Source organism: Orcinus orca, chromosome 14 (genome assembly GCF_937001465.1).
Source record: "Orcinus orca chromosome 14, mOrcOrc1.1, whole genome shotgun sequence".
Lineage (NCBI taxonomy): Eukaryota > Metazoa > Chordata > Mammalia > Artiodactyla > Delphinidae > Orcinus > Orcinus orca.
In genome coordinates this window covers 18,384,808-18,409,492 of record NC_064572.1, presented here as the reverse complement: position 1 = coordinate 18,409,492, position 24,685 = coordinate 18,384,808, and the positions used below count along the sequence as shown (strand labels likewise).

The 24,685-nt window shown below is 36.4% G+C and overlaps 1 protein-coding gene across 1 annotated transcript in view; it reads right to left on the bottom strand.

Annotated features, from left to right (window-relative positions):
* The window catches only part of PHYHIPL (phytanoyl-CoA 2-hydroxylase interacting protein like), a 102,809-nt gene extending 91,471 nt beyond the window's left edge, over positions 1 to 11,338 (bottom strand). Inside the window, exon 1 of the mRNA XM_004279969.4 lies at positions 11,003 to 11,338. Coding sequence (XP_004280017.1) covers positions 11,003 to 11,108 — 106 coding nt within the window. The 5' untranslated portion in view covers positions 11,109 to 11,338. The remainder of the gene's footprint in view (positions 1 to 11,002) is intronic.
* Between the last annotated feature and the right edge of the window lie 13,347 nt (positions 11,339 to 24,685).

The following is a 24,685-nucleotide window of genomic DNA, read 5'->3' as shown; positions in this document are numbered from 1 at the left end:
AGTCACCATATTACCCATGAACAATATCATATATGATTAGAGAAAAATCTTATTAAATCCTGCATGACAGTGTAACAAATATGTTAAATTAGTAAACTTATCAAAAAACTGAAATAAATATTTGTACATGTCTACAAATGCAGAGAATACAATATATTCATCACATATGCTTGATTAATTCAAATACTGAAATTATATAAAATCTTTCCAATTTAACGGCATTAGAATGAATGTGGCAGATCTCTCCATTTACTTTTGTAGAAGTTTCTCAAATAGGTCAATTCAAGGATGCTAAAACAACACACAATGGACAAGACAATTTTAATGTCTACATCAGGTTTTTACACATCATCAACTAAACTGTCAGAATTGTTGAGACAACTCTATTAAGGGAAGCAGGTAAAATTTTTAAAATCTCAGGAGTGGTAGCTCTATAAAAGCTGTTGTCAGCTTTCATTAGGTAGCAACTGTTCACTAATAAGGACTGGATATTAAGATACTTCAAAATAACTTTGCCTCATCACATACAGACTATCATTTAAATTGATGGATTTTTCTCCTTTTTTTTTTCTGAAGTTAGCTGTAATGTTACAGATAGAAAATTTAAAAATTCATTTTTTTCACACCAAACTTAGGTAGGTGTCCTGAAGCAAGGTATAAATATTTCAAAAGAAATACTTTATTTATTCATTAAAAATCCCTTTTATAAATCTTTCAAATGTAAATAATAGGCACACTAATATGATTATATAGCTTTGTAACAAGTTGAAAAACTCAAACTGACAAAACAGTCACAAACGTTACCAAGCTTATAAATGCAGATAAAGTATCAGTAATGAAACTGATCCTTACAGTTAAGAGTCATCATCCAAGTAAATTAAATTAAGCTGTTCTGAAATTTTAAGAGATCAGTGCAAAAATATGAGCATTTAAAAATGTTGTCAATGAATATCTTAGAATATTATAAGATACATTATTTTTGCACTGAACAATGAAAAAATGAACTGATGGATGAATCAATTCTATCACTTCCCTCCAAAAGGATTTATTCAATTGGGACTTAATTTGATTCATTTTGGGGGAAAAAATCTTACTATTTCTCTAAAGTCTGAATCAATTTATTTTAAGAGTATCCTGAGAAGGCAAAATAAGTTTTAAAAAAAACATTACCATTTGCCACTACTTATCTGTATGAACCAGAATTTCCTAGGGACAATGCAATAAAAATAAAATTCAGAAATAAAGTGGATGCTGAGGCTGATATTAAATAACAATTTTCAAGTATAACCGCTAATTTTAATTTCTCACTTAATCAACTTAATTTGAAAAATGATGCATGTTTGAAATTCCAGGATAAATGTATACTTATAAAATGCTACTTTTACTTGTTAGAGTTTTGTAAAATGTGGTATTTTTGTTTTAAAAGGTTTTCTACAAATTAGAAAATTTGAAATCTACTAATAAGATTTCAAACTAGATAAATCCAAACTATAGATCATGGCATAATCTAGCTAGCCCTAACTAGCGTTTAGTTTATTTTCTCACAAGTAACACTTCTTTCCTTCAGCAATACTAAATGCTGTGTATTCCTAGGACATACATGGTGTTATACCTTTATATATGCACTTACCCTGCCGGAAATGCCCTTATCTTGCTTCTAGAAATTTTTTACTTTACTTTTAATACCCAGAAAAAATGTTGCTTCTCTCTGTGAAGCCATCTGAGAGACTCAGGACAGAATTACCCACTTTTTCTTCTCTACTCTTATTTATTTTTTAACATCTTTATTGGAGTATAATTGCTTTACAGTGGGGTGTTAGTTTCTGCTTTATAACAAAGTGAATCACTTATACATCTACATGTGTCCCCATATCTCTTCCCTCTTGCATCTCCCTCCCTCCCACCCTCCCTATCCCACCCCTCTAGGTGGTCACAAAGCACAGAGCTGATCTCCCTGTGCTATGCGGCTGCTTCCTACTAGCTATCTATTTTACGTTTGGTAGTGTATATATGTCCATGCCACTCTCTCACTTTCTCCCAGCTTACCCTTCCCTCTCCCCGTATCCTCAAGTCCATTCTCTATAGGTAAGCATCTTTATTCCCATCTTGCCCCTAGGTCCTTCTGACCAATTTTTTTTTCTTTTTAGATTCCATATATATGTGTTAGCATACAGTATTTGTTTTTCTCTTTCTGACTTACTTCACTCTGTATGACAGTCTCAAGGTCCATCCACCTCACTACAAATAACTCAGTTTCGTTCCTTTTTATGGCTGAGTAATATTCCATTGTATATATGTGCCACACCTTCTTTATCCATTCATCTGTTGATGGACACTTAGGTTGCTTCCATGTCCTGGCTATTGTAAATAGAGCTGCAATGAACATTGTGGTACATGATTCTTTTTGAATTATGGTTTTCTCAGGGTATATGCCCAGTAGTGGGATTGCTGGGTCGTATGGTAGTTCTATTTTTAGTTTTTTAAGGAACCTCCATACTGTTCTCCATAGTGGCTGTATCAATTTACATTCCCACCAACAGTGCAAGAGGGTTCCCTTTTCTCCACACCCTCTCCAGCATTTATTGTTTGTAGATTTTTTTATGATGGCCATTCTGACTGGTGTGTTATCTCATTGTAGTTTTTTTTTTTTTTTTTGCAGTACACAGGCCTCTCACTGTTGTGGTCTCTCCCGTTGCAGAGCACAGGTTCTGGACACGCAGGCTCAGCGGCCATGGCTCACGGGCCCAGCCACTCCGCGGCATGTGGGATCCTCCCAGACCGGGGCATGAACCCATGTCCCCTGCATCAGCAGGTGGACCCCCAACCACTGCGCCACCAGGGAAGCCCCTCATTGTAGTTTTGATATGCATTTCTCTAATGATTAATGATGTTGAGTATTCTTTCATGTGTTTGTTGGCAATCTGTATATCTTCTTTGGAGAAATGTCTATTGAGGTCTTCTGCCCATTTTTGGATTGGGTTTCTTGTTTTTTTGATACTGAGCTGCATCTACTCTTATTATATCCTTATCACATATTATATTCATCTATTTAAATATATCATCTCCCTAATTGTCAGCAAATCCTTTGAATGCAGGATCCAAGTTACATTCATTCTTGGGTCCTTTCCCCCCCTGTTCTTAATATAGACCCTAAAGTTGCGATACATGTATAAACAGTAAAAATACCAGGCAAGTTAAAAAAAAGAAGGAAACAAAGTGCGAATATTAACTGGTTAAGTTTAGTACCTAAAAATTAACCTTTGAAAAAGAACAGAATGGCACTGTCCTCTAGCTGTTGTACTCAAAGTGAGGTCTGCAAACTATTTACCAGTCTGTGATGAGATAAATATAAAAATTAAGATTGAGCATTTAGAAACTTTTATAGGAATCCGACAGTAAGTTTTATGTCTGCTGAATCTTTTTGGATCTTTTAAATTTCATTTTTCTAATAATTCATTTTTATTGTATTTTTATGTCTAAGTGATAGATTGAATATTGAAAAAAACCCAACAAAATACAGATAGCTTGGGAAGCAGTGTATGAAACTATGGAAATAGAAAGATGAGTACGATCTTGACTCTTTTTCAATGGGAATTTAGTTTAGAAGGAAGAATATGATATATACATAAAATTTTATAATGTGTATCAATATAACTATCAGTATTTCTTAAAGTTCATGTTATCATCTTTGATACTTTAAAACATATTTGTTAATGGAATTGTAAGCATACCTGGAAATACTAATGTATAACTAGTATTTCTTTCTAAATGATGTTTTAGTAAGAAAGCAGCCATAGACAATATATAAACATATGAGCATGGCTTTATTCCAGTAAAATTTTACTTTAAAACCTGGCAGCAGGTTTTTGGATTTGGCCCAAGGACTGTAACTTGCTGATCCCTGTTCTACATCATAGATGTAACTCTAAAATGCAATCGTAAAGAACATATCACATACCTGATGCTCAAAAACTGTCATTTTTCTTTGCATTTATCAACAGCTTTAAAAACTTTAAAGACTGAGAGATTTACCAACATTCACTCTTAGAGAAGGTAAGACACTATTTTTCAAGAAAAATCACAGTAAGTATATTGAAAAATATTTTGTGGCTTGTCTTTAATGGCATATGTCTAGGAAAGTTATAAGCCTTTCATACCATTATTAGATAGCAACACTCACATAGGCTATAGAAAACAAAAAGACAGATTTATTTCCAGTAGTTGCCACTACCACTGCAACTAGTGGTGTATATGCAAAACTCCCACAACCCCTTTAAAATGAACCACAAACTTGGCCCAGATAGTCATAATATCACAAACAAAACTAACCACGATTCACAGTATGATGCTTTTTGTTCAACTCACATCTAGTGAGGGACTTCAAAATGTAGAGCACTTGTTTGCATTAACAAGCCTGGATCGTAGATTTATTTCATCTTTGGGGTTTAAAATTGGCCTTCCCCAGGATGTGATAATTCCTTACCTTCAAGGGGTGAGACACAAAGCTCATCAGAGCTCTAAAACTGAAGTCAAATTCTAGACTTTCTTTTTCACCTAAGTTCTAGCCTCCCCAGTGAAATATATAGTTCTATGAACAATTCTCTTGCTCATTCTAGAACTCTTTTCCCCAGAACATAAGAGGAACTGCTAAAGGTTTAATATAAGTTTCCAAGGAAGTCTCTTATGTTAGATTTCAAATGTCTTAATGTACATGTTCTTTTCACTTTATACTAAATCCCTGTGAAAAGTCTCCGAAGACTCCAAAACTACCTTTATGCAGATGACTCAAAAATCTCTATTTCATAATCCTCTATAAGGTATCAAGTGGTTTAGTACTGATTCTCAAAATATTATCACTGGATGGTAAGTAGCCCTAAAGAGTGGGAATAGTGGGAATCAAGAAAAAGGAGAGTCTAAGAAGAATGTAAATGGGTTCTCTTGTGGGGATCCACATTGAAACAATAATGAGAAGGCAGTATATAATACTGTTCTGGGAATGATTTTTCTGAGAGGGAAGCACCCCTAGAAAAGGGCTAGGGACACATTTAGATGTCCACTGAGACCTAAAATTTGAGATGTAAAATACTGTCATCACAATGTCTAAATACTCTTTCCTTTCTCCTTTTTTTCATTCTTGTCAATGATTCTTCAGATTTCCTAGACTTAAAATCCTAAAGTTACCCCCTGTCACTTTTTTTTTTTTTTTCGGTATGCGGGCCTCTCACTGTTGTGGCCTCTCCTGTTGCGGAGCACGGGCTCTGGACGCGCAGGCTCAGCGGCCATGGCTCACGGGCCCAGCCGCTCCGCGGCATGTGGGATCTTTCCAGACCGGGGCACGAACCCATGTACCCTGCATCGGCAGGCGGACTCTCAACCACTGCGCCACCAGGAAAGCCCCGTCACTTTTCATTTTGCTTGAAAATTCAATCAGTCACAAATTATTGGTAATTATTTTTAGATTTTTCTTATACCATTGCCACTCACTATCCTCCCATAGATAACAGGCTGAGGCTGCCTACTTTTCCTTGTTGAGACTCTTCAAATCTTCTAATACATTTCTGCTAGAAGTCCTCCCCCAATACTAATTTTACTTCTCAAATGTATGTGTATAAAATAGTCTTCTTAATAAGACAGTTTAACTATTGTCTAGTAATAATAAAATACTTTAAACAGTTAAAAATGGGCAAATGCTTTACAGTGGTAAAGATAGAATTTCAATAATTTATAAATAATAAAAAGATTCTTTATAGAGAAAGTTAAAAGAAATGTAAAACAAATCCAAGAAAGAGGCAAATCCTATAAGGAGAACTTAAATTATACATTTAAGGGCAGAGAAGGAAAACCAAAAACTAGAAGGATCATGCTTACTGCAGTAACTGATGCAGCCGCTGTTATTACCGAAGCCCAGGATAAAACATAAACGTCATCATGAAACTCTACTCACATAAGTTAAGGGAAAAATCAAGCTTAGGCCTAAAGAGAGGGAAACATCAGCAGCAATTTTTTTTTTTTTTTAAAGTGACTTGGAAGTTGCCTAGATAGTGTTCTATAGAGTGAATTTCTAACTGGCTTACTTACCTAGGCAAGAATGTTACCACTTACAACGTATTGGTCATTCTACCACTGGAGGGAGCCTGGTCACATATCCTTTGATGTGACTTTTACTCTAAAAACTTCCTGGTCTCCTCTGGGAATGAATCAGAACCTCTACCAAGAATATAAATTCGTTTAACATAATGTGATGGTTTTCAAGCTTTTTGCTTGTTTCTTTTAGTTTTTCTTTTTGTTTTGTTTCATACTCACTAATGAAAATTTACAGCATCTCTATAGTCAAATCAGGGTCAAAGAAATGAACCCGGAGGTCACATGTGTTGGTATAGATCTATACTTAGAAAAAAATCATAAAGAAAACAATTGATAAATCAAGAACAGAGAAGGGCTCTGATGCAAATACCTACCAAAGCAGGTATCAAGGTCACAAGGTACATGAAAAACAGCAAACAGTAGGTTCAAAATAGAAGCTGAAAATAGCTTTTAGGATTAATGCTGAGAAGGATATTACTGATGTGATAGAAAAATATAAGCAAAGGATAGAGTACTGTAACTGTGATTTTACTGTTCTTTTCAAATTCAGAATTTACAGTTTCCATTGACTACTCATGAAGTTGAAGTGACATAAGAAGGATTTACTATCTAAACAAAACACAACTGAAATTTTAAAAAAGATCTAAACATTGGCCAAAAAATAAGAATTAAAAAGCAGTTCAACTCAAGAAGGTATGTGAAGAATAACAGTCCATTAAAAATAATTATTATTCTGTATTTTGTTTCAAGAACTGTGAGAAATGGTGTATAATACTTTACTGAATATCTCAGCAATCCTACAGGACTGACATTATTATACCATATTACATGAGAAAGCTTGAGGCTAAAAAATGGTTAAGTAATTTGCCTAAGATAACATATCTATCAAGAGTAAATATTGTATGAGAGGTCTGATTCTAAAATGGTATTACCACCATGCTATTTGCATGTCAGTGAGACTGAGTAATGCCTACCTTACATTTTTGTACCATGAAAGGTAATAATTAAGGCTATTTGTCCTAGATGTCTGCTTTAGAAAATATCTCCAAGAATTATCTAATATAGCGTTGTGTTACTAAGCACTCCTATATTACCATTTGTTTCCAAAATTAAAATTTGTTTAATTCACACATCAATAAGCATAAAGAAGAACGTCTCAACTGATTTATAATTTAAACAAATATGATAGAGTCCAAATTCAAAGGAATTTATCTTTTAAAATATGTTAAAAAAGAGAAGACCTTTTCCCTTTTCTTCCGCAAACTACTGGTAGACAAAGACAGGGAAATGTCAGCTTCTGCCTGTGCAATTCCTTTAAAATGTGTTCCCTTGCTGACTAGCATCATACACTTCACAAACCGTATCTAGGCAGTCATAAAATGCCCGAATCATGGAAATAATACTTATTAAAGCTAGAAAGCATTGGGGGTGGATTCAATGCTATACAACAAATTAACTTTGTATTTTCTTCTTTACTATTATAACAAGAGTTCAGGGAGCTTGGATGCATATAAAGCAACATAAAGATAAATCTTTCCTTCTCGGCAAGGAAATAAAGCTTCAATATGTATATGCATGATGAGAAAAGATGAAGAGAAGTAACGTAGAATTCTATGTGTGGGGTCAGAGCTGTTTTGTCGTGTCACAGGTCAGTGAGGGTCTGAAGTATCTATGTGAAGAAACAAACTGGAAATAAGTTCCCATATTACTAATGCTTCCCAATGACAAATTAATGCTTTTTTCTTGGATTTTTTTTGAAAAGCCACAATTAAAGTACATCATATACGCAACTTGAGGCTACTTCAGCACAGCAGAGGCGAATAACAGAAACACTCTTTTACTTACAACAGAGATTATAGAAACTACTAGATTTACAGCAGATCTTCAGAGGTTTCCTAATAGAAGTTGATCCAGAATCCTCATGTTGAACTACAAGTAACATCTAGGCAGGGCCATGTATTAGCAACCAAAGCACACATGCCTAGGATAAAAGCACACATGAGATAATGTGTGTGTATAAGAACCCTCTTGCTTAATTAAAAAATCCAATTATATAACCACTTGGACTCTATTCCATATTCTTCAGAGACTATTAAATATTTTGAGGAACGATGAGAAAAAGAAGCATTGTGAATTGTTGCTAATAATGTAAATAGATTGTAAGAAAAAAGGCAAGTGACAGAAAAAAAAAAACATAAAAGAGGAGATCCAGGGAAGCATAAGACATACAGTTATGTTTACCAGCAGCTACAGATCTTAGTTGATGCAATATGCAAAACATTATAAAATTAAAAATGTCTATCAGTGGAGAAGGTAAAAGGAAATGTTTATTAAACAATCATATGATACTTTCTCTTATTCTACTTTATTCCACTTCTAAGGAATTAATATTGCTCTAATTTTTCCCATCATCGGATTAATATTAGGGTAAAATAAAGTAAGTAAAGAGCAAACAAATCTATTTCTATAATAAAATTATGAAAGTATAGCACTTATTATGTACTTAAGCACATAATAGATCTACCACATACTAATTTTTCTATGTTATATATTTTCAACAGTAAAATAATGAGACCTGAGAGGGAGTGAAAGTAAGGGAGTGAAGGAAGCAAATGCATCTAGTTGAAAATTTCTCAATATAAAATTATGATAAATAAGATCTGGTTGAAAAACTTAATGCAGCATTTAAAAATTGTTCTGTAAAAATAACCATATCACCTTCTCTAAATTATTCCTATGACACCAACTTAACATTTTTGGATTTGACATAGAGTCACAAAATGAAAAGTTAGGCATTTAACAACATCTTTACACTAGCTATTTTCAAATTTTACACATCTTTTAATAGAAGAGTTAGCCCTCTGTATTTGTTGGCATAAGCTATTTTATAAAATGAAACCCTATTTAATTAATCTGTGTTGACTCAGAACTCTGCAAATAAGTATTAATTTTCATAGATACTGCCTAGTGCCAATACCCCCGCCATTAAATGTTACGTAATTTGCTCATTTTGCAAGGATTAGTAATGTGAACTAAAACAACTAAAAAATATTACCAAAATAAAATAACTTCTACTCTAGGAGGAGAGACCATGGTAAATGCAGCACATTAATTTTTGTACTCTGCATTATTAACTCTGTAAAGGTCATTTTTAAAACTTTATTTTTCTTAGTATCTTTGAAACAGGTGGTAAATGCAATTTAAAGTACTGATTACTGGCTTCTGAGGAGCAACCATGAATTGCCCATTTCCAATAACTACAGTAATGAGCTTTTGATAAATCACTGAAGTAAATGAAAATAAAATCTGCCTTTATTTTATTAGATTCTGGTTTTCTGTCAAACCAGTCTAGGAAAATAAAAATATTTACAGTGATAACATTACAGAAAGTCATTTCACAAAAGTATAAACAAACCCATAGGACTACAGGACTTCCTATGTGCTATGTTAAAAATAATCTGTATAGTCTAATAATGTAACCTTATATATGGAATACCAAAACAATGAATCTTTTTAATGCCATAAATATGTGCACTTAATACTATGGTGACCAAAACAATTTAAGGATAAAGAAAATATAAGCAGCTTTTGCAAGAATATTTATTATCCATACTACACCTGTTTCAGAATTATTTAAAGAGACTCTGGCTTCAAAGAGCAATTAATCAAAGACCCATTGTCCTAAATTTGTTATTAAACGGAAACTCGGTGTTCAGTTGACCTAAACCGTACTGTATAGCAACGCCTAACCAAGTTATTACTATTTAAATGGACGGGAAACAAAACCTCTGCTCTCTACTTGGATTACATACTGATCAATTTTATGACCTTATTGTGAGTATATATCTACATAACCTTGGCTAAAAAACCATTGTAAAATCATCGTCTCTATATACAGTTAAACATTAATTTCATGTATAGCCAAAACTGTTCAGGATCATCTTGACAACACATAAATTGTTTTTCCTTTGTCACATGTATAATTTTTACAATTATTAGGCCAATCAGTACGAATCAGATGAGTTCTTTACAAATGAAGTTTTTTTCCGCATTACTGAAATAGCACTGACTCTCCAACTAATACAGAAGCAGTGTGAGTACCCGTGCTGCACGTAGTACCGGTTTCTCTCTTTAACGCTCAGACCGACGTTTAATCAATGTCCTTCTTCAGGAGACTGCCAACTTTAACAACAGAATAAGCGGTATGATATCAAGACACAATGGCGAGTACTCGCCCCGTATTCTGAATCACGGCAGATGTACGAGGCCACTTCCTTCACAGATTTTTGACAGTTTCTGAATCACAGCCCCAAACGGCGAAGCTGGTGGCTGTCCGTGGTGCTGAAACGCACTCTTTTTCTGCCCCCTCACTGAAAAAACTGTCACCCCCATCCCATTTTGAGAGGATAAAAAGACTTCTAAACGTAGATGTTCGAAAAAGGAACTGTTAAGTTTCTGGTCAGAGACCGCTAACTAGTGTGTGTGCGGGGAGAGGCGGCGGGGCGAGCAGGCTGGAAACCCCTGAGGGCATCTCCCCTTCGACGCCGGGAGACCCAGGACTGCGGGACTGCGGCAAAGATCAAAAGCGCCGCGTCCCGGGCGGGAGCCGCGGGCGGGAACGGCGCCCTCGCGAGGGCAGCCCTCGGCCGGGGCCAGGCGGGCGAGGCCGGCGAGGGGCGCCGAGGCCGGGGACGACGGCGACTCTCCCCGCCAACGCGCGAGCCCCGGGGTGCTTTTGTTTTTGGGGTCTGAGGGGCGGGAGGGGTGGACGAAGGGGACCCCCCACCGACATTCATTTGCACAGGTGGGACAACAAAAGACCCTGCCGCCCGGGCGGGCAGGGACGGCTGAGCCAGAGCGGCCGCGGTGCCTGGCCGTGGGCTCGACCCCCCCTCCTCACCGTCCCGGCCACTCTTACCGTCCCGGTCGCACAGCTGAATGGCCTCCAGGCTGAGGTTTTTGATCACCTCCTCACAGGGGCTGGTGGGGCTGCTAAGGGCATGATCCAGGCGCGGCACCTCCATTTTTCCAACCCCCTTCTCACGTCCGTCTGCTTCGTATCCAGGCTCTCTCCGCGGACCGTGTGAGAGAGAAGGGCGGGAAAGGGAAAGGGAGTGGCGGAGGAAGGGAGGAGGCCTGGGACGCGGCACCGAGGGGCCGAGGCGACGGCAGTGGCGGGAGCTCCACTGAGCGAGCGGCTCTGAGAAGCCGAGACAGACCCGGCGCGAGAGCGGGAGGCGGCGCGCTCCCGGCGGGAAGAGGACGCGGCGCGCGGGGAACGTGAGGGAGAAGGCACGGGGCGCGCACGCGCGCGAAAGGACGCGCCCACCTGCTGGCGCGCGGCGCTCCCTGCCCCCCAACCCCTCGGCCTTCCGTGCGTACGCGGCCCGGGGGGCCCTCGCGCCTCGGCGCCAGCAACCCGGCGCGTGAGGCGTCGGACGGCTGAGCGCGCCGGAACGGCGGGCGTCGCGGGGCGTGGCGGAGGCGCTCGCCTGTCCCTCTCTGCTGGTGAGGGCGGTTCGGCGTTCCTTCCCTCCTCACAGTGTTAGTCGGAACCAGGTTGGCACTGCGGCGTCTGCACGAGGAGGTGAGAGTGAGCAGTTTGTTTGTTTTATCAAGGATTGGAAGAATGAGGGTCCAGACCCTTTAATATAGGGTTTTGGAGCCAGCGGGCTGCCTTCGCCCCCTCGAGGTCCCGGGCTACTCGCAGCCCAGACTTAACGTGTTCCGCCAGCCATTCCTCAGAAACAGCTGCGTCTGTGTGAGAAACGAGCGGATTAACTGAGGAGTGGCATGGTTTAGGGACAGGATTTTGGTCGTCCCGAAGGAGGGGCAAACAGGGGAATTCAGACCTGCCAGGAAAGTGAGGGAATGAGGAGATGCCCGCCAGCCTGCTGGAAAGGCAGCAGACGTGCTTCGGGGGCCCCAGCTCCCCACCCCAAACTTCTCAGTCTAGCTTCATTCATTCATCCATTTATTCACCCAACAAATAAGTAATAAGCGCTTACTCTGTGCCAGGCTTTGTTCTGGGCGCCAGTGAAGGTGGGAGACGGTGCCCTCAAGGATATGGAAGGAACCTTTTCCACGTGGAAAATGTGCTTCCTTAAGTTATCCTAAACTTGTCTGCCCATTTTTTTTAAAATGTCACTTAAGATTTAGCAATAAATCACTCAGTGGAGGTGCAAATGATTTTTAAAAAGAAAACAGAGGTCACAGCCTGTTGATCTCTGTTGCCATTTGCATCTTTGGAATAGTTTTTAATTTCGTAGCTATCTGGGGATCAAAAGTAGTGCCCTCTCCCCTTTTGAGTGTGGATTCCCATTTGAAATTAAAGTTTCTTTTCACTGATTTCCCAACTTCAAACCTAAATGTTAACTAGTAGAGTAACAATTTACATAAAGATTGCTGTATGCTACCCTTTCTAGTCACATCCATTTAGCCATGACAAAACTAAATCTAGTTAATTGAAGCCTAATAAAACAGATGAACCAGCTTAGGGTAAAACAAGCCTGTGAGACAATTTGGCACGACTGTAACTTGTTAAAAATCTGTGGAAGATAACTGGGTCTCTTAAAGGGAAACGTCCTCATTATGAACTTAGGTATTAACGAAGATGGATCTCCTTCGTGTAGTTTGAGAGAACTTTTGTGTCAAGTGAGGAGTGTCCCCAAGGAGACGATAAATTTTTACTTGTCAAGAAATATGACAAGATGCGGCTTATTAGTGAATTTCCTGTTTTCCAAAGACGAACACAGTTTCAACTAGAAATTGATGTTGTCAGCCCAACCACAGTGGGTTCATCTTTCAGAGTGGTGGTAAATTTACAAATCTTAAAAGGAACTGTGTAAGATAGATTACCAATTTATTGATGTACAGGTGAGACATATAATTCATGCATATAATTAAAATTATACAGATATTTAGGAAGCACCTGCTGTGTCCAAGGACAATACACTAGATGTTGGAAATTTTGAGTTCATATCTATGAGCAAAGATAGACATTGAAAAAGTAAAATGATGAGTGTAATGGGGAAGAGGAAGTATGGGAGCTTGGGGAAGTGCACACAGGGACCCCACCATAGTTTGGTTAGTTAGGAAAGCCTCTAAAAGGATTTTATGTTAAAGGAACGGGAAATGTGTGAAAGGCTTTAAAAAGGAAATTACCATGATCAGATTTTTTTACCATTACACAGAAAATTTGTGTAATGAGAAAGGGGGTAATGTTTTGAGAAATGGTAATGTGATTTTCTGGGCATAAGACCTCTTCAATCCCAAGCACCTTTCTGCTGAGGATTTAGATTATTACATAAGAAAATGAAAACTCTTTTCTTCTCATACCTAAGTTGCAGTGGGAGGAATTGCAATCCCCATACACTTACATCATTTAATTGTTAGCTTGAGGTGCCCACTATTACAGTCAAGATCCTACCAATCATTCACGCTCGAACTCAAATGGTACATTCTCTGTAAAGATTATTCCCACTGCCAAAAATCTTTTTGTTTTATTTAAAGCCCTTGACAAGAAGTTGTTTACCTTTGAATAAATGGTAAATTAAAATCCTAATGAAGTAATCTAAAGTCTTACTCATTCTGAGCCCAAACATGCCTACTGTAAGGTCAGTACAAAGGCCTTAATTTTCCCCTCTGTCAGTCATACACAATAATGATAATCCTGCTTCCTTCTGCACACATATATTCAATTCTCTGGGTAAATGCTGCTAGTTCTTTCAAACATTTCTGATGTCACATTGCTTTGAGTCCCTCTCTCACTGTGGACACTGTCCTCTGGATAGCTCTAATTTTTGTAAGAGTTCATAGGTGAACACACTAGGGGTAGAAATATAATAATATATAATACAAATATTATAAATTATATTACAAATATATGTAGGGGAATACACAGTAGTCTATCACTGTCTTTGCTCTATATGTCAGACGTCTTGTAACACAGCCCAGGAACACATTAGCTTTTCTGACAGTGTTATCACTCTGCTTACACGTCCTGAGCTTACAGTCACATAAAACCTATCCTTCTTCCCTGAACATTTCTTAATTCCCCCCTTGACGTTGTAAGTTTTGAGTACATATTATAGTATTTGCAGAGAGAAGATACTCAGTACAGTTTGCTAAATTATTTGATTGAAGTTCATTCAGTACTTTTAATGTGTTTAATTATATTGTTGCAACTAGCCTAGGATTTTCTCAAACCCAAAGAAGAAGTCCTTTAGGTAAGTTTTTAAGTGCAGAGATCATGCTTATAGGACCCACAGCTGTAGGCACAACCCAGTTTTTTTATTATTAGGCAGAAGGCAAAGCGTGAGAACCAAAACCATAGGTAGAAGCAAACTCCAAAAAATGCATAGTAAATGGAGTGATTTTTCTTTATCTCATAACATTACCATAACTTTTCGTAAGCTCTTATTATAAATGGTAGCATGAAAGAAAACTCATGATTGATAGAGACAAACTTGAAAGCAACTCAGATACTCTAAATTCTTTAATTTGATTCAAGTTGAGTAGAGTCTGGACTTGTGAAGATCAAATGAGATAATGCATATGAAAGTGTTGTGTGAGCTGTGAGGCACTTCAGAAAGTTAGGATGTTGTTATTACTGGGCACTAAGAATGCCATTAAGAAAAGATTTCTGGGCTTCCCTGGTGGCGCAGTGGTTGAGAGTCTGCCTGCCGATGCAGGGGACGCGGGTTCGTGCCCGGGTCTGGGAAGATCCCACATGCCGCGGAGCGGCTGGGCCCGTGAGCTATGGCCGCTGAGACTGCGCGTCCGGAGCCTGTGCTTCGCAATGGGAGAGGCCACAACAGTGAGAGGCCCATGTACCGCAAAAAAAAAAAAAAAAAAGAAAAGAAAAGATTTCTTGTCAATTTTACAGTACAAATTTCTGGATATATTTTAATAGCTATTTCAAAACATTAAGAACTTCCATATTTAGAATATCTTTATGATTCAGTGTGTTGGGGCCCTTAAAAATTATGCCTCATTTTGTTTGCTTTGGGTTTTATCTCAATGATAGATTTTTGCCAAACCCATAAGCAAATATTCAACATTGAATCTCTGCCCAGTATTTGATTTCTACACTCCTAATTCTGTATCACCAAACACCAATGGGAGAAGGTAGAGAACTATAATGACTTGATCCATTATAAATCCATTCTGTCAAAATTCAGCTTGCTTAACAATTCAATGGCTATTGCAGACCACTTCTCTTTGAAATCCCCCAGCTCTACTCTCACTTTCAAAGGATGATGTCTCTGTCTCTCTTTCCTGGAAAAAAAAGGAAGGCAGAGTGAAGTTTCTCTTTTGTTCTTACCTTTAGCTCAGTAGGTCCTGGTAAAATTTGCTACTTTGCCTTCCTTCATCTGTGCTCTCCAGTCAGTGCCTGTGTATTCCAGAATATAGTTAACTCCCTATTTTTACCCCCTCCAGCTGTTTTGGTCTTTTTCTTTCCTCTGATTCTCTTTTTTGTTTTTAAACATTACCAAATCTCCTTGATTTTTTTTCTTGATTAAACATCATTTTATTTTAAATTAAGGTTTAACAGATAAATTATTTCTGAATGGTCACAACTAAATCCCTTGCTAGTATGTTAGCATTATACATAAACATAAAATACACCCTTGCCAGAAACACTTCAACGTTTAAAACTAGGTACCATGAAGCACTGACACAGTATGCTGGATTATAACTGAATTTTGATTCCCACAACACACTTCAGGTCAGTTCACTCTGCATTGCTCTCCAGGGCTGAATGGAAGGGGACATACCACACAAGGGTCAGTGGAAAGGATGGAAATGTTTCATCTTCAGCGCTGGCCCTAATGCTCATCAGATCTTATAATCCCAAGATAAACGTGGAAGAACATCAAACTCATCTAGGGGAGCTGCTCTTTCCCAAGGTTTCAGTTCCAAAAGCTTCTTCCTCAGATGGAAAGTAACGAAGGCAGGGTTTCTTTTTAGAACTCAGTTAATATTTCAATGTGTTTTCTGCCAGCATCTCATAGATATGTGTGCATAAATATATGCACATTTATAAATACACACACACACAAAAAAAAATTTGCTCCACTATCTAATGTCATCTAATGTCACCTTGCTTTATTTTTCTCAAACAAATAAAGCCTAGCTCTGGGTATGTGTTTACTAACAGTATTTGTTCCAAATCTCCTGGATTTAAAAAATTATCTTACTTGAACCAACCAGTTACTATACAAGTTTTAAATTTTCTTAGGTAAATAAGGATCCCATTATAAATTGTGAAGTATCATAAAAGTGTTATTCATTGCTTTTATTTCCTTTTAATCCTCATACAGTTTAACACCCATCTCTACCACTCTGATTCTTACTCTTCAAAATCATCTTTGGATTTCGTGAGATTTTTCTTTTTTTTTTTTTTTTCTGCAAGATTTTTCACATCACCAAGTATAAAGGCCTTTTATCATCTGCATCCTCTTTGATATTTCAGCAGTTTACTTCTGAACTTCTTTAGCACTGAACTCTATTGGATCTCTTCCTTCACATGTGCTTAATGTTTATCTAGCTTCTAAGCTACCCTCTTGAGTGTAGGTGTTTGTTAAAGTTCAGCCTCTGACATTATGTTCTTCCCTGTTTAAAGCCATTTCCTCTGAGAATGCATGCATTCCCATGAATTTTAATGTCTTCTTAATGTTTAAATTCTCACCTTTAACGTCAGATCTGTATCTCAAGTTCCCAACTATAAACGAAAGCCATTGGCCTATTTCCAGTTAATGAGCATTTTTATTTACATTCCCATAACCATTTCTAATTGATCTGTTCATCCCAAAAACTGATTACCTTTTCTGATTTCTTCCATTATAATCACTGGCAACAGTATCCTTTTAGTCACGCAGTGTTACCCAATTTTCTGATTTTCTCTTTTCCTCTTTAAATGAAACTATCCGGAAAATAATTAAAATTTTGCAATAGTTCTTGGATGTGTGATTTTTTTCTGAATTATAAATACTGGTAACACATGAAGTTCTCATCATTTTGACCAGATTTTTTGAAATTACCTTGTGAATAGTCTTACTACCTCCCTTCTTCAATCATGCTGCTACTAAGATTGGCCCGCTAAAGCACTTTATTGATCAGAACTTGCTTGATAAATTACAGTGGCTACTTATTTTTGTTCTGCAGTTACTGAAGTTTTTTAGGCAGTTATATGACAATTGCAAAGCAATGTTGTAAGAAGATTAATCTGTCCATGTTTCGTGGGATAAACGTAATGGAGGAAGACAGGCGTTTAGGAGATTATTATAGTCCAGGCAAAAAACATAATGTATTATAGACTAAGACATTAGAAATGGGAATGTAAAGGAAGCAATGGATTTGAGAGAGTGGTGTTATACTGTTGTTTTCTGAGGTTATTTTTAAAAATCACAAAAGGAGAGGTCCTTCAATATTTTGACACTTTAGAAGATTAAATTGTTCACTCATATTATTGATGGCTATATACTATAAATATTAATATTATACAGCATCCTATAGCAAATGAAGCAAGAAAAATGTATTGAACATACTTCTTCCATCTGTAAACCCAAGTCAGTGCACATTATTGAGCGCCATTAGATTTTCTGGGATGATACAAAGACACTGCCCATGTCAACATTTCCCCTTACACCATGTTATTGCTGTTATCCTATAATACAGATAAATGGAGTTGCTTCTAGCTAATTTTAGCAAGAGTAGGTGGCATCATAAAAATTAGCGCAGCAGCTATTCACAGGAGGGGCTTCAACTAGAAAGTGGCAATAGTGAGGCCATGGAGACAGATAGCTATCACCTTCTGCTCTTCCTAATAAATCCCCATCATTCAGACACATAAATGAGACTATTTATTGTCCCAATATGTGTTCATATTCATTGTATAATATTCATAAAGGTGTTAAATGCTTCAAAGATTGGAATATTTGTTTTACCATTTCCTTGTTTGAAACTTCTCCACAATAGCTAAGCCAAATTGTATGTGATTATGCCTTGCAGCTAGAAAACTATTTCCTTTTGAAGTAGTCTGTTGTATCTAGAGAGAGCTCCAGAGTCAGCATTGTATGGAATCCAAAACTTCCTCCACTGTCAGTGTTTCCCCACTTATCTTGAAGACACAGAGAACAGTTAATTCTTTTTCACATGACAGCCGTATGTGTATAATGCAAAACATGGTTGTCTCTTCTGATTCGTCTTTTCTCCAGTCTGAATCTTCTCATATTGCAGCTTGACTCAAAGCATATTGAGTCCTTGATTTCCTCTGAATATGCTCTAAAGTTATATATTTCATTCTGAAAATACAATGTCCAGGACTAAACACAATATAATGGAGGAGGTCTGATTACAATAGAGCAACTTATCTGAACATAAATTGCCAGTGCATTCACATTAAAAATGTTATTTGATTATTATTTGACAGTGTATGTCTATTCATATTTGGAAAGTCCTTCACAGTAACTTTCATTTATTATTCCTCACAGCAACTTTCTTGAACTTTTGTTTTTAAAGCTGAAAGAAATGCCTACTGTCATTTTTACAAATCACAGACGATATTAAAGCTAATTATGCATAACATATAAAAATGGGATAACTACTGCAATATGGTTGTATTCTATGTAGTCTCTTGATTACTCTGTGGTCCTTAAGACCTTTAAATGACACAGTATGTCATGAAATTTGATAATAAGATTTTCTGTTTATGATAAGTGTCGTATAACCACACAGTATCTGTGGATTCACACATTTTGTGGGACAGATCATGGGCTAATCTTCCATGGTGCGGAAGGTATTGACAGTTCTTGAAATGCAATAAAGAAGCCTTATTTCAGATATTCACAGGAAAAACCTGACAGCCTTATAAAGATTTAGTGGATAATGTTATAATGATAAGGGAGAATATTTCTTTGGTCTCTTATGTGATGCTTATTTATTACAGTGTAGTCTGACAGTGCATTTACTTTTTCCTCCGCAAAAATGTTGCTCAACTAAACTAGTAGTTTGACTGTTTAAGATACCACAAAACTGAGGAATAAAGGGAATAAAGGGAATAATCAAACATAGCCGAGAGAGAGACTAAGTCTACAGAGACACTACATAGATAGTAAGCCTACTGAAAAGGTCTTAATACTCCCAGGAACCAGACTGATACAAATACAAAGTTAAAGTCTAAGCCATCACCTGGCAAAATTGAGCTTTTAAGAGACTAGGCGCATTTAGTTTTATTCTTGCCACCCACTACATTTTGTTGCCCTGGTTTCTATTCCATATTATTTCACTGTTTTACACCCATGCATCAATCACTCTTTCTAGATCTTTTTCTTTCTTTCTTTCTTTTATATCATAGAAACTAAATATCCCTAGTGGTATGGGGGCAGGGGGAGGAAAAGAAGACAAAACAAAACAGATATGATACTTAATAGGACCATGGTAGGCCCTCAGTAGTCAGCTCCTCTATTTCTCTTTCTTAAGGATGTCTTTATAGGTGGCCCAAACAACTGTTTACTTCAGGAAATATATTAATATGTATTCAGTCAAACTAATTTGTATGGTGTCATATGAACAAATCACATATCTAATTTGTTTTATAGCTTTAAAATACTTTTTTGAACATCTTTTTGAAACTGTGCTAGAGTTTCTTAAGACAGCTCATAATGACTTTATCTCATGTCTTCATAAGAGGCTGAGAATCTCTAGTAGTAAATGGTACAAATGATATTTTTACTGGTCTCATTCACCTTATGGATGAGCAGAAAAACCCTTATGGGTCAAAACCTATGATTGATTTTTTTCTTCTGCCACCTCACAGGAAGACTTAATTTGGATATATTAAGTTTCTATTTCAAGGCACTCTTCTTTCTCACTACTAAGGCTTCAGTGCCTTTATCAAGATAATGGCCTCTGAATGATTTGAAAGGGTAAACTTGTGGAATTGTTTTTATAGCTGAGTTATAAGATAATTTAGCTTTCAGGTTTCATCCTTGACCCCTTGACTATATCTATCTGTTCTTTATCCTTTAGTTTCTCAGACTACAAAGAAGACAGCTAAAGCTAAATCAGTTAAACACTTTTTTTGTTTGTTTTTGTTTTTTGTTTTGGATGGTAGTGGCCTGTGGATACTGAGTAGAAGGAGAATGTTTGCCAGGTCATTGACTTATAGACTAGAATCAACAAAAGTAAACTCCATTGGTTTGATTAATGCAATTAACAAAGATTTTTAGTACTTCCTATGTAGGGTACTAAGAACTAGGACACAGAGTATAAGACTTTCTTCTGAGATTGAATTTACTCATGAGAAGGTAACAGTCTCCTGCTATTGAAGAGACCTCAAATTCACACAAATAATTTGCTTTTCATGATATAGTATATGCTCTAACCAATTTTTGGTCAGAAAGAAAGACATTAATAGTTTTCTGGTATGCCAGTGTATAGCCTAAAATATATATAAAATATGACACTTCATCCTAATTCACTCTTCTTTCATTTTCCATACTGTTGGTTTGTTTTATAGTGGTAATAATTGATCTGTACTTGAATTCTGTGTAGCAAGCATGTGCTTTATAATACTGATTTAGAGGAGAAGGGCATATGGAGAAGGAGAGAAGATACAGAAAAACCTTAAAATTTTTATCAAGATATTTGTAAGTATTGATGTTTCACCTTTTTACACAAAAAAGTAGAGCTTAGAATAAGGCAAAATGTGGCAAATGCTGTAGGAGGGGAAGAAATTGTGTGCTGTGGAAGCAGAAAGAAGGAAGAAATTAATTTCAGCTAGGGGAAATCTATGTGAATAAAATGCTTGTCCTGAGTGCCATTAAGTACAATAAACTAAAGTGCCATCAGGTTGCTTCTCTAGGCTCTGTGTTGTACTCAGAGTGCTGCCGAGTCAACCGTTTAATCTGTAGAGGTATCCACAGAAGCATTCATCTTATCCCCAAAACATTTTTTTATTTTTTATAGATATATCAGGAAAAAACAGTTTGATTAAATGGCCCGTTGTCGACATACCTGATATGTTCTTTCAGGTTGGGTCCTTCTAATGAGTAGGGAGGATGAGCGCTCTATGTGCAGAGGCCATTTAACAATGATGAATAATGCAGGCAGTTATACAGACAACTTTAATCTCATTTAATGTAATGAAAGTACTTGTATATAACATAAAATACCTCCATACTATTATAAAGGCTTATATTTAAAGTCTTTATGTTCTTGCTTCACCTATAAGGATTACATTACATTACATTATAAGATTGGTCTGGCAGTGCTATTCTTTGAAAATCTGGGCTTCTGAATATTGACTCTGGTTGATTCTGAGTGATCACCTATGATACCATAAGTTTTAATTTTTAAATTAAAATTATCAAATATTGTTTTCTTACGATATATTTTGTGACTATTATAATAAAAGTGTCTGAGGCTATTTAATCTCCTATAAATATAAATATGATTTATATTTCTCTTAACTAAAATATAAGAATAAATGTATATTCTATAATTTAGATAAACATATATCTATATATAATTCTATATACCACATAAGAGTATATATTTATATTAATTAAAACCATAGCAGTTTCCATGTTTATAACCTCAATAATTCTGTTCTCTGCCCATGTCTTCAAATAAAGCCTAGAGAAACAAATAGGACCTGTTTTATAGACGCTACCTAATAGTGCCACAGCACATGACTTCCAAACAGATTTATAAATAGCATCACTAGTCTATATTTTGCTCTAACTACAAGCAGTGTTTAATAAAATAATTTTAGAGGATATAAATTTTCAACTGCCAATTTTTACCTCAGTGAGTTTTTCATTGAGATATGCATGTCTTTGTCTTACGTGTGAAATTTCCAACTATCTATTCTATATATTTAAGCTCCACACTTACAAAATGTAAAAGTCTTTTTTATCTCAGCTCAGTACATTATAAAATCATCTTTTATAATAATTCATATTCTGTTACCAGGACCATTCATTCTTCTCTTTTCCCATTATGTCTTCTGGGCTTTTGCCAAGCATATACCATCAAGAGGTAACAGTTCACACTTTCTCTTTGACCCCAGTGTGAAGTTACATTTATGAAAAGATAAAAATACATGGAAATATTTCTAATACGTCTAAGATCTTTTTCCTAGTTAAAATATATCTAAAGTAAGAATAAATAATAAGCACACATAGATCTATTCTGTATACTATAATTTCAGGGTTATAAGATTATAAAGTGACACAGATATCACATGTTTTCATAAAGTCTTTATTATATATACTTCTGTATATATTAATATACATGACCAACAAAGCTGAAGTGGGAGGTCCTTGTCTTTACCCTGAGTCTGAGCTGCTGATGCCCTCCTCAGACTGTGTCTACACATTCCTAAACTATGGTGGTGTAACACAGAGAACTAAAGAAATATTGAGAACTAAAGAAATATTGAGGAATAAAGAAATATCTTAAAAAATGACAACTAATATGATTAAAGTTTCAGAGTTAATTGATTGTTTTTTTAAATTTAATTTTATTTTATATTGGGGTATAGTTGATTTGCAATGTATTAGTTTCAGGTGTACAGCAAAGTGATTCAGTTATAAATATACATATGTCCATTCTTTTTCAGATTCTTTTCCCATATAGGTTATTACAGAACATTGAGTTCACTGCGTTATACAGTAGGTCCTCGTTGTTTATTTTGTATACAGTAGTGTGTATATGTTAATCCTAAACGACTAATTTATCCCTACCCCCCACCTTTCCCTTCTGGTAACCATAAGTTTTTTCAAAGTCTGTGAGTCTGTTTCTGTTTTGTAAATAAGTTCATTTGTATTTGTATCATATTTTTAGATTCCACATATGAGTTATGTGATATTTGGCTTTATCTGACATACTTCACTTAGTATGATAATCTCATCCATGTTGCTGCAAATGGCATTATTTCATTCTTTGTTTATGGCTGAGTAATATCCCATTGTATATGTACATCTTCTTTATCCATTCCTCTGTCAATGGATATTTAGGTTGCTTCCATATCCTGGCTATTGTAAAGAATGCTGCAGTGAAAGTTGGGGTGCATGTATCTTTTCTAAGTAAGGTTTTCTCTGGATATATGCCTAGAAGTGGGATTGCTGGATCACATGGTAGTTCTATTTTTAGTTTTTTAAGGAACCTCTATATGGTTCTCCATAGTGGCTGTACCAATTTACATTCCCTCCAACAGTGTAGGAGGGTTCCCTTTTCTCCGCACCCTCTCCAGCATTTGTTGTTCATAGACTTTTTGATGATGGCCATTCTGACCAGTGTGAGGTGATACCTCATTGTAGTTTTGGTTTGCAATTCTCTGATAATCAGCGATGTTGAACATCTTTTCATGTGTCTTTTGGCCATCTGTATGTCTTCCCTGGAGAAATGTTTATTTAGGTCTTCTGCCCATGTTTTGATTGGGTTGTTGTTTTTTTTTTTTGATATTGAGATGCTTGTATATTTTGGAGATTAATCCCTTGCCAGTCGCTTCATTTGCAAATATTTTCTCCCATTCTGTGGGTTGTCTTTACGTTTTGTTTATGGTTTCCTTTGCTGTGCAAAAGCTTTTAAGTTTAATTAAGTCCCATTTGTTTATTTTTATTTTCATTACTCTAGGAGTTGGATCAAAAAAGATATTGCTGTGATTTATGTCGAAGAGTGTTCTGCCTGTGTTTTCCTCTAAGAGTTTTATAGTATCTGGTCTTACATTTAGGTCTTTAATCCATTCTGAGGTTATTTTTGTGTGTGGTGTTAGAGAATGTTCTAGTTTGAGTCATTTTTTAAAACTGACTTGAATGAAAATTGTTTGGGTATCATAATGCACACAACATTTTTTCAGAATTTATAGGCACTATTCTAAATACTTTATATGTATTTATTCTTTTAATACTCATAACAACCCTTGAAGTGAATACTATTTTTATCCTCATTTTACAGATGAAGAAAATGAACACAGAGGTTAAATACTTGCTCAGAGTCCCAAAGCTTGAATCTGAACTGAGATAGTTTGGCTTCAGGCATAATTTAAAAAAAAATTTTTATTGGGGTGTAGTTGCTTTACAGTATTGTGTTAGTTTATACTGTACAGCGAAGTGAATCAGCTATACGTATACATATATCCTCTCTTTTTTGGATTTCCTTCTCATTCAGGTCACCACAGAGCACTGAGTAGAGTTCCCTGTGCTATACAATAGGTTCTCATTAGTTCTCATTAGATACTGTCTATTTTATACATAGTATCAATAGTGTATGTATGTCAATCCCAATCTCTCAATGCATCCCACCCCCTGCCTTTCCCCTTGGTATTCATACATTTGTGCTCTATGTCTGTGTCTCTGTTTTTGCTTTGTAAATAAGATTGTCTATACCAACTTTTTCAGATTCCACATATGTGCGTTAATATACGATATTTGTTTTTCTCTTTCTGACTTACTTTACTCTGTATGACAGTCTCTAGGTCCATCCATGTCTCTACAAATGACCCAAAATATTCCATTGTATATATGTACCACATCTTCTTTATCCATTCCTCTGTTGATGGACATTTAGGTTGCTTCCATGTCTTGGCTAT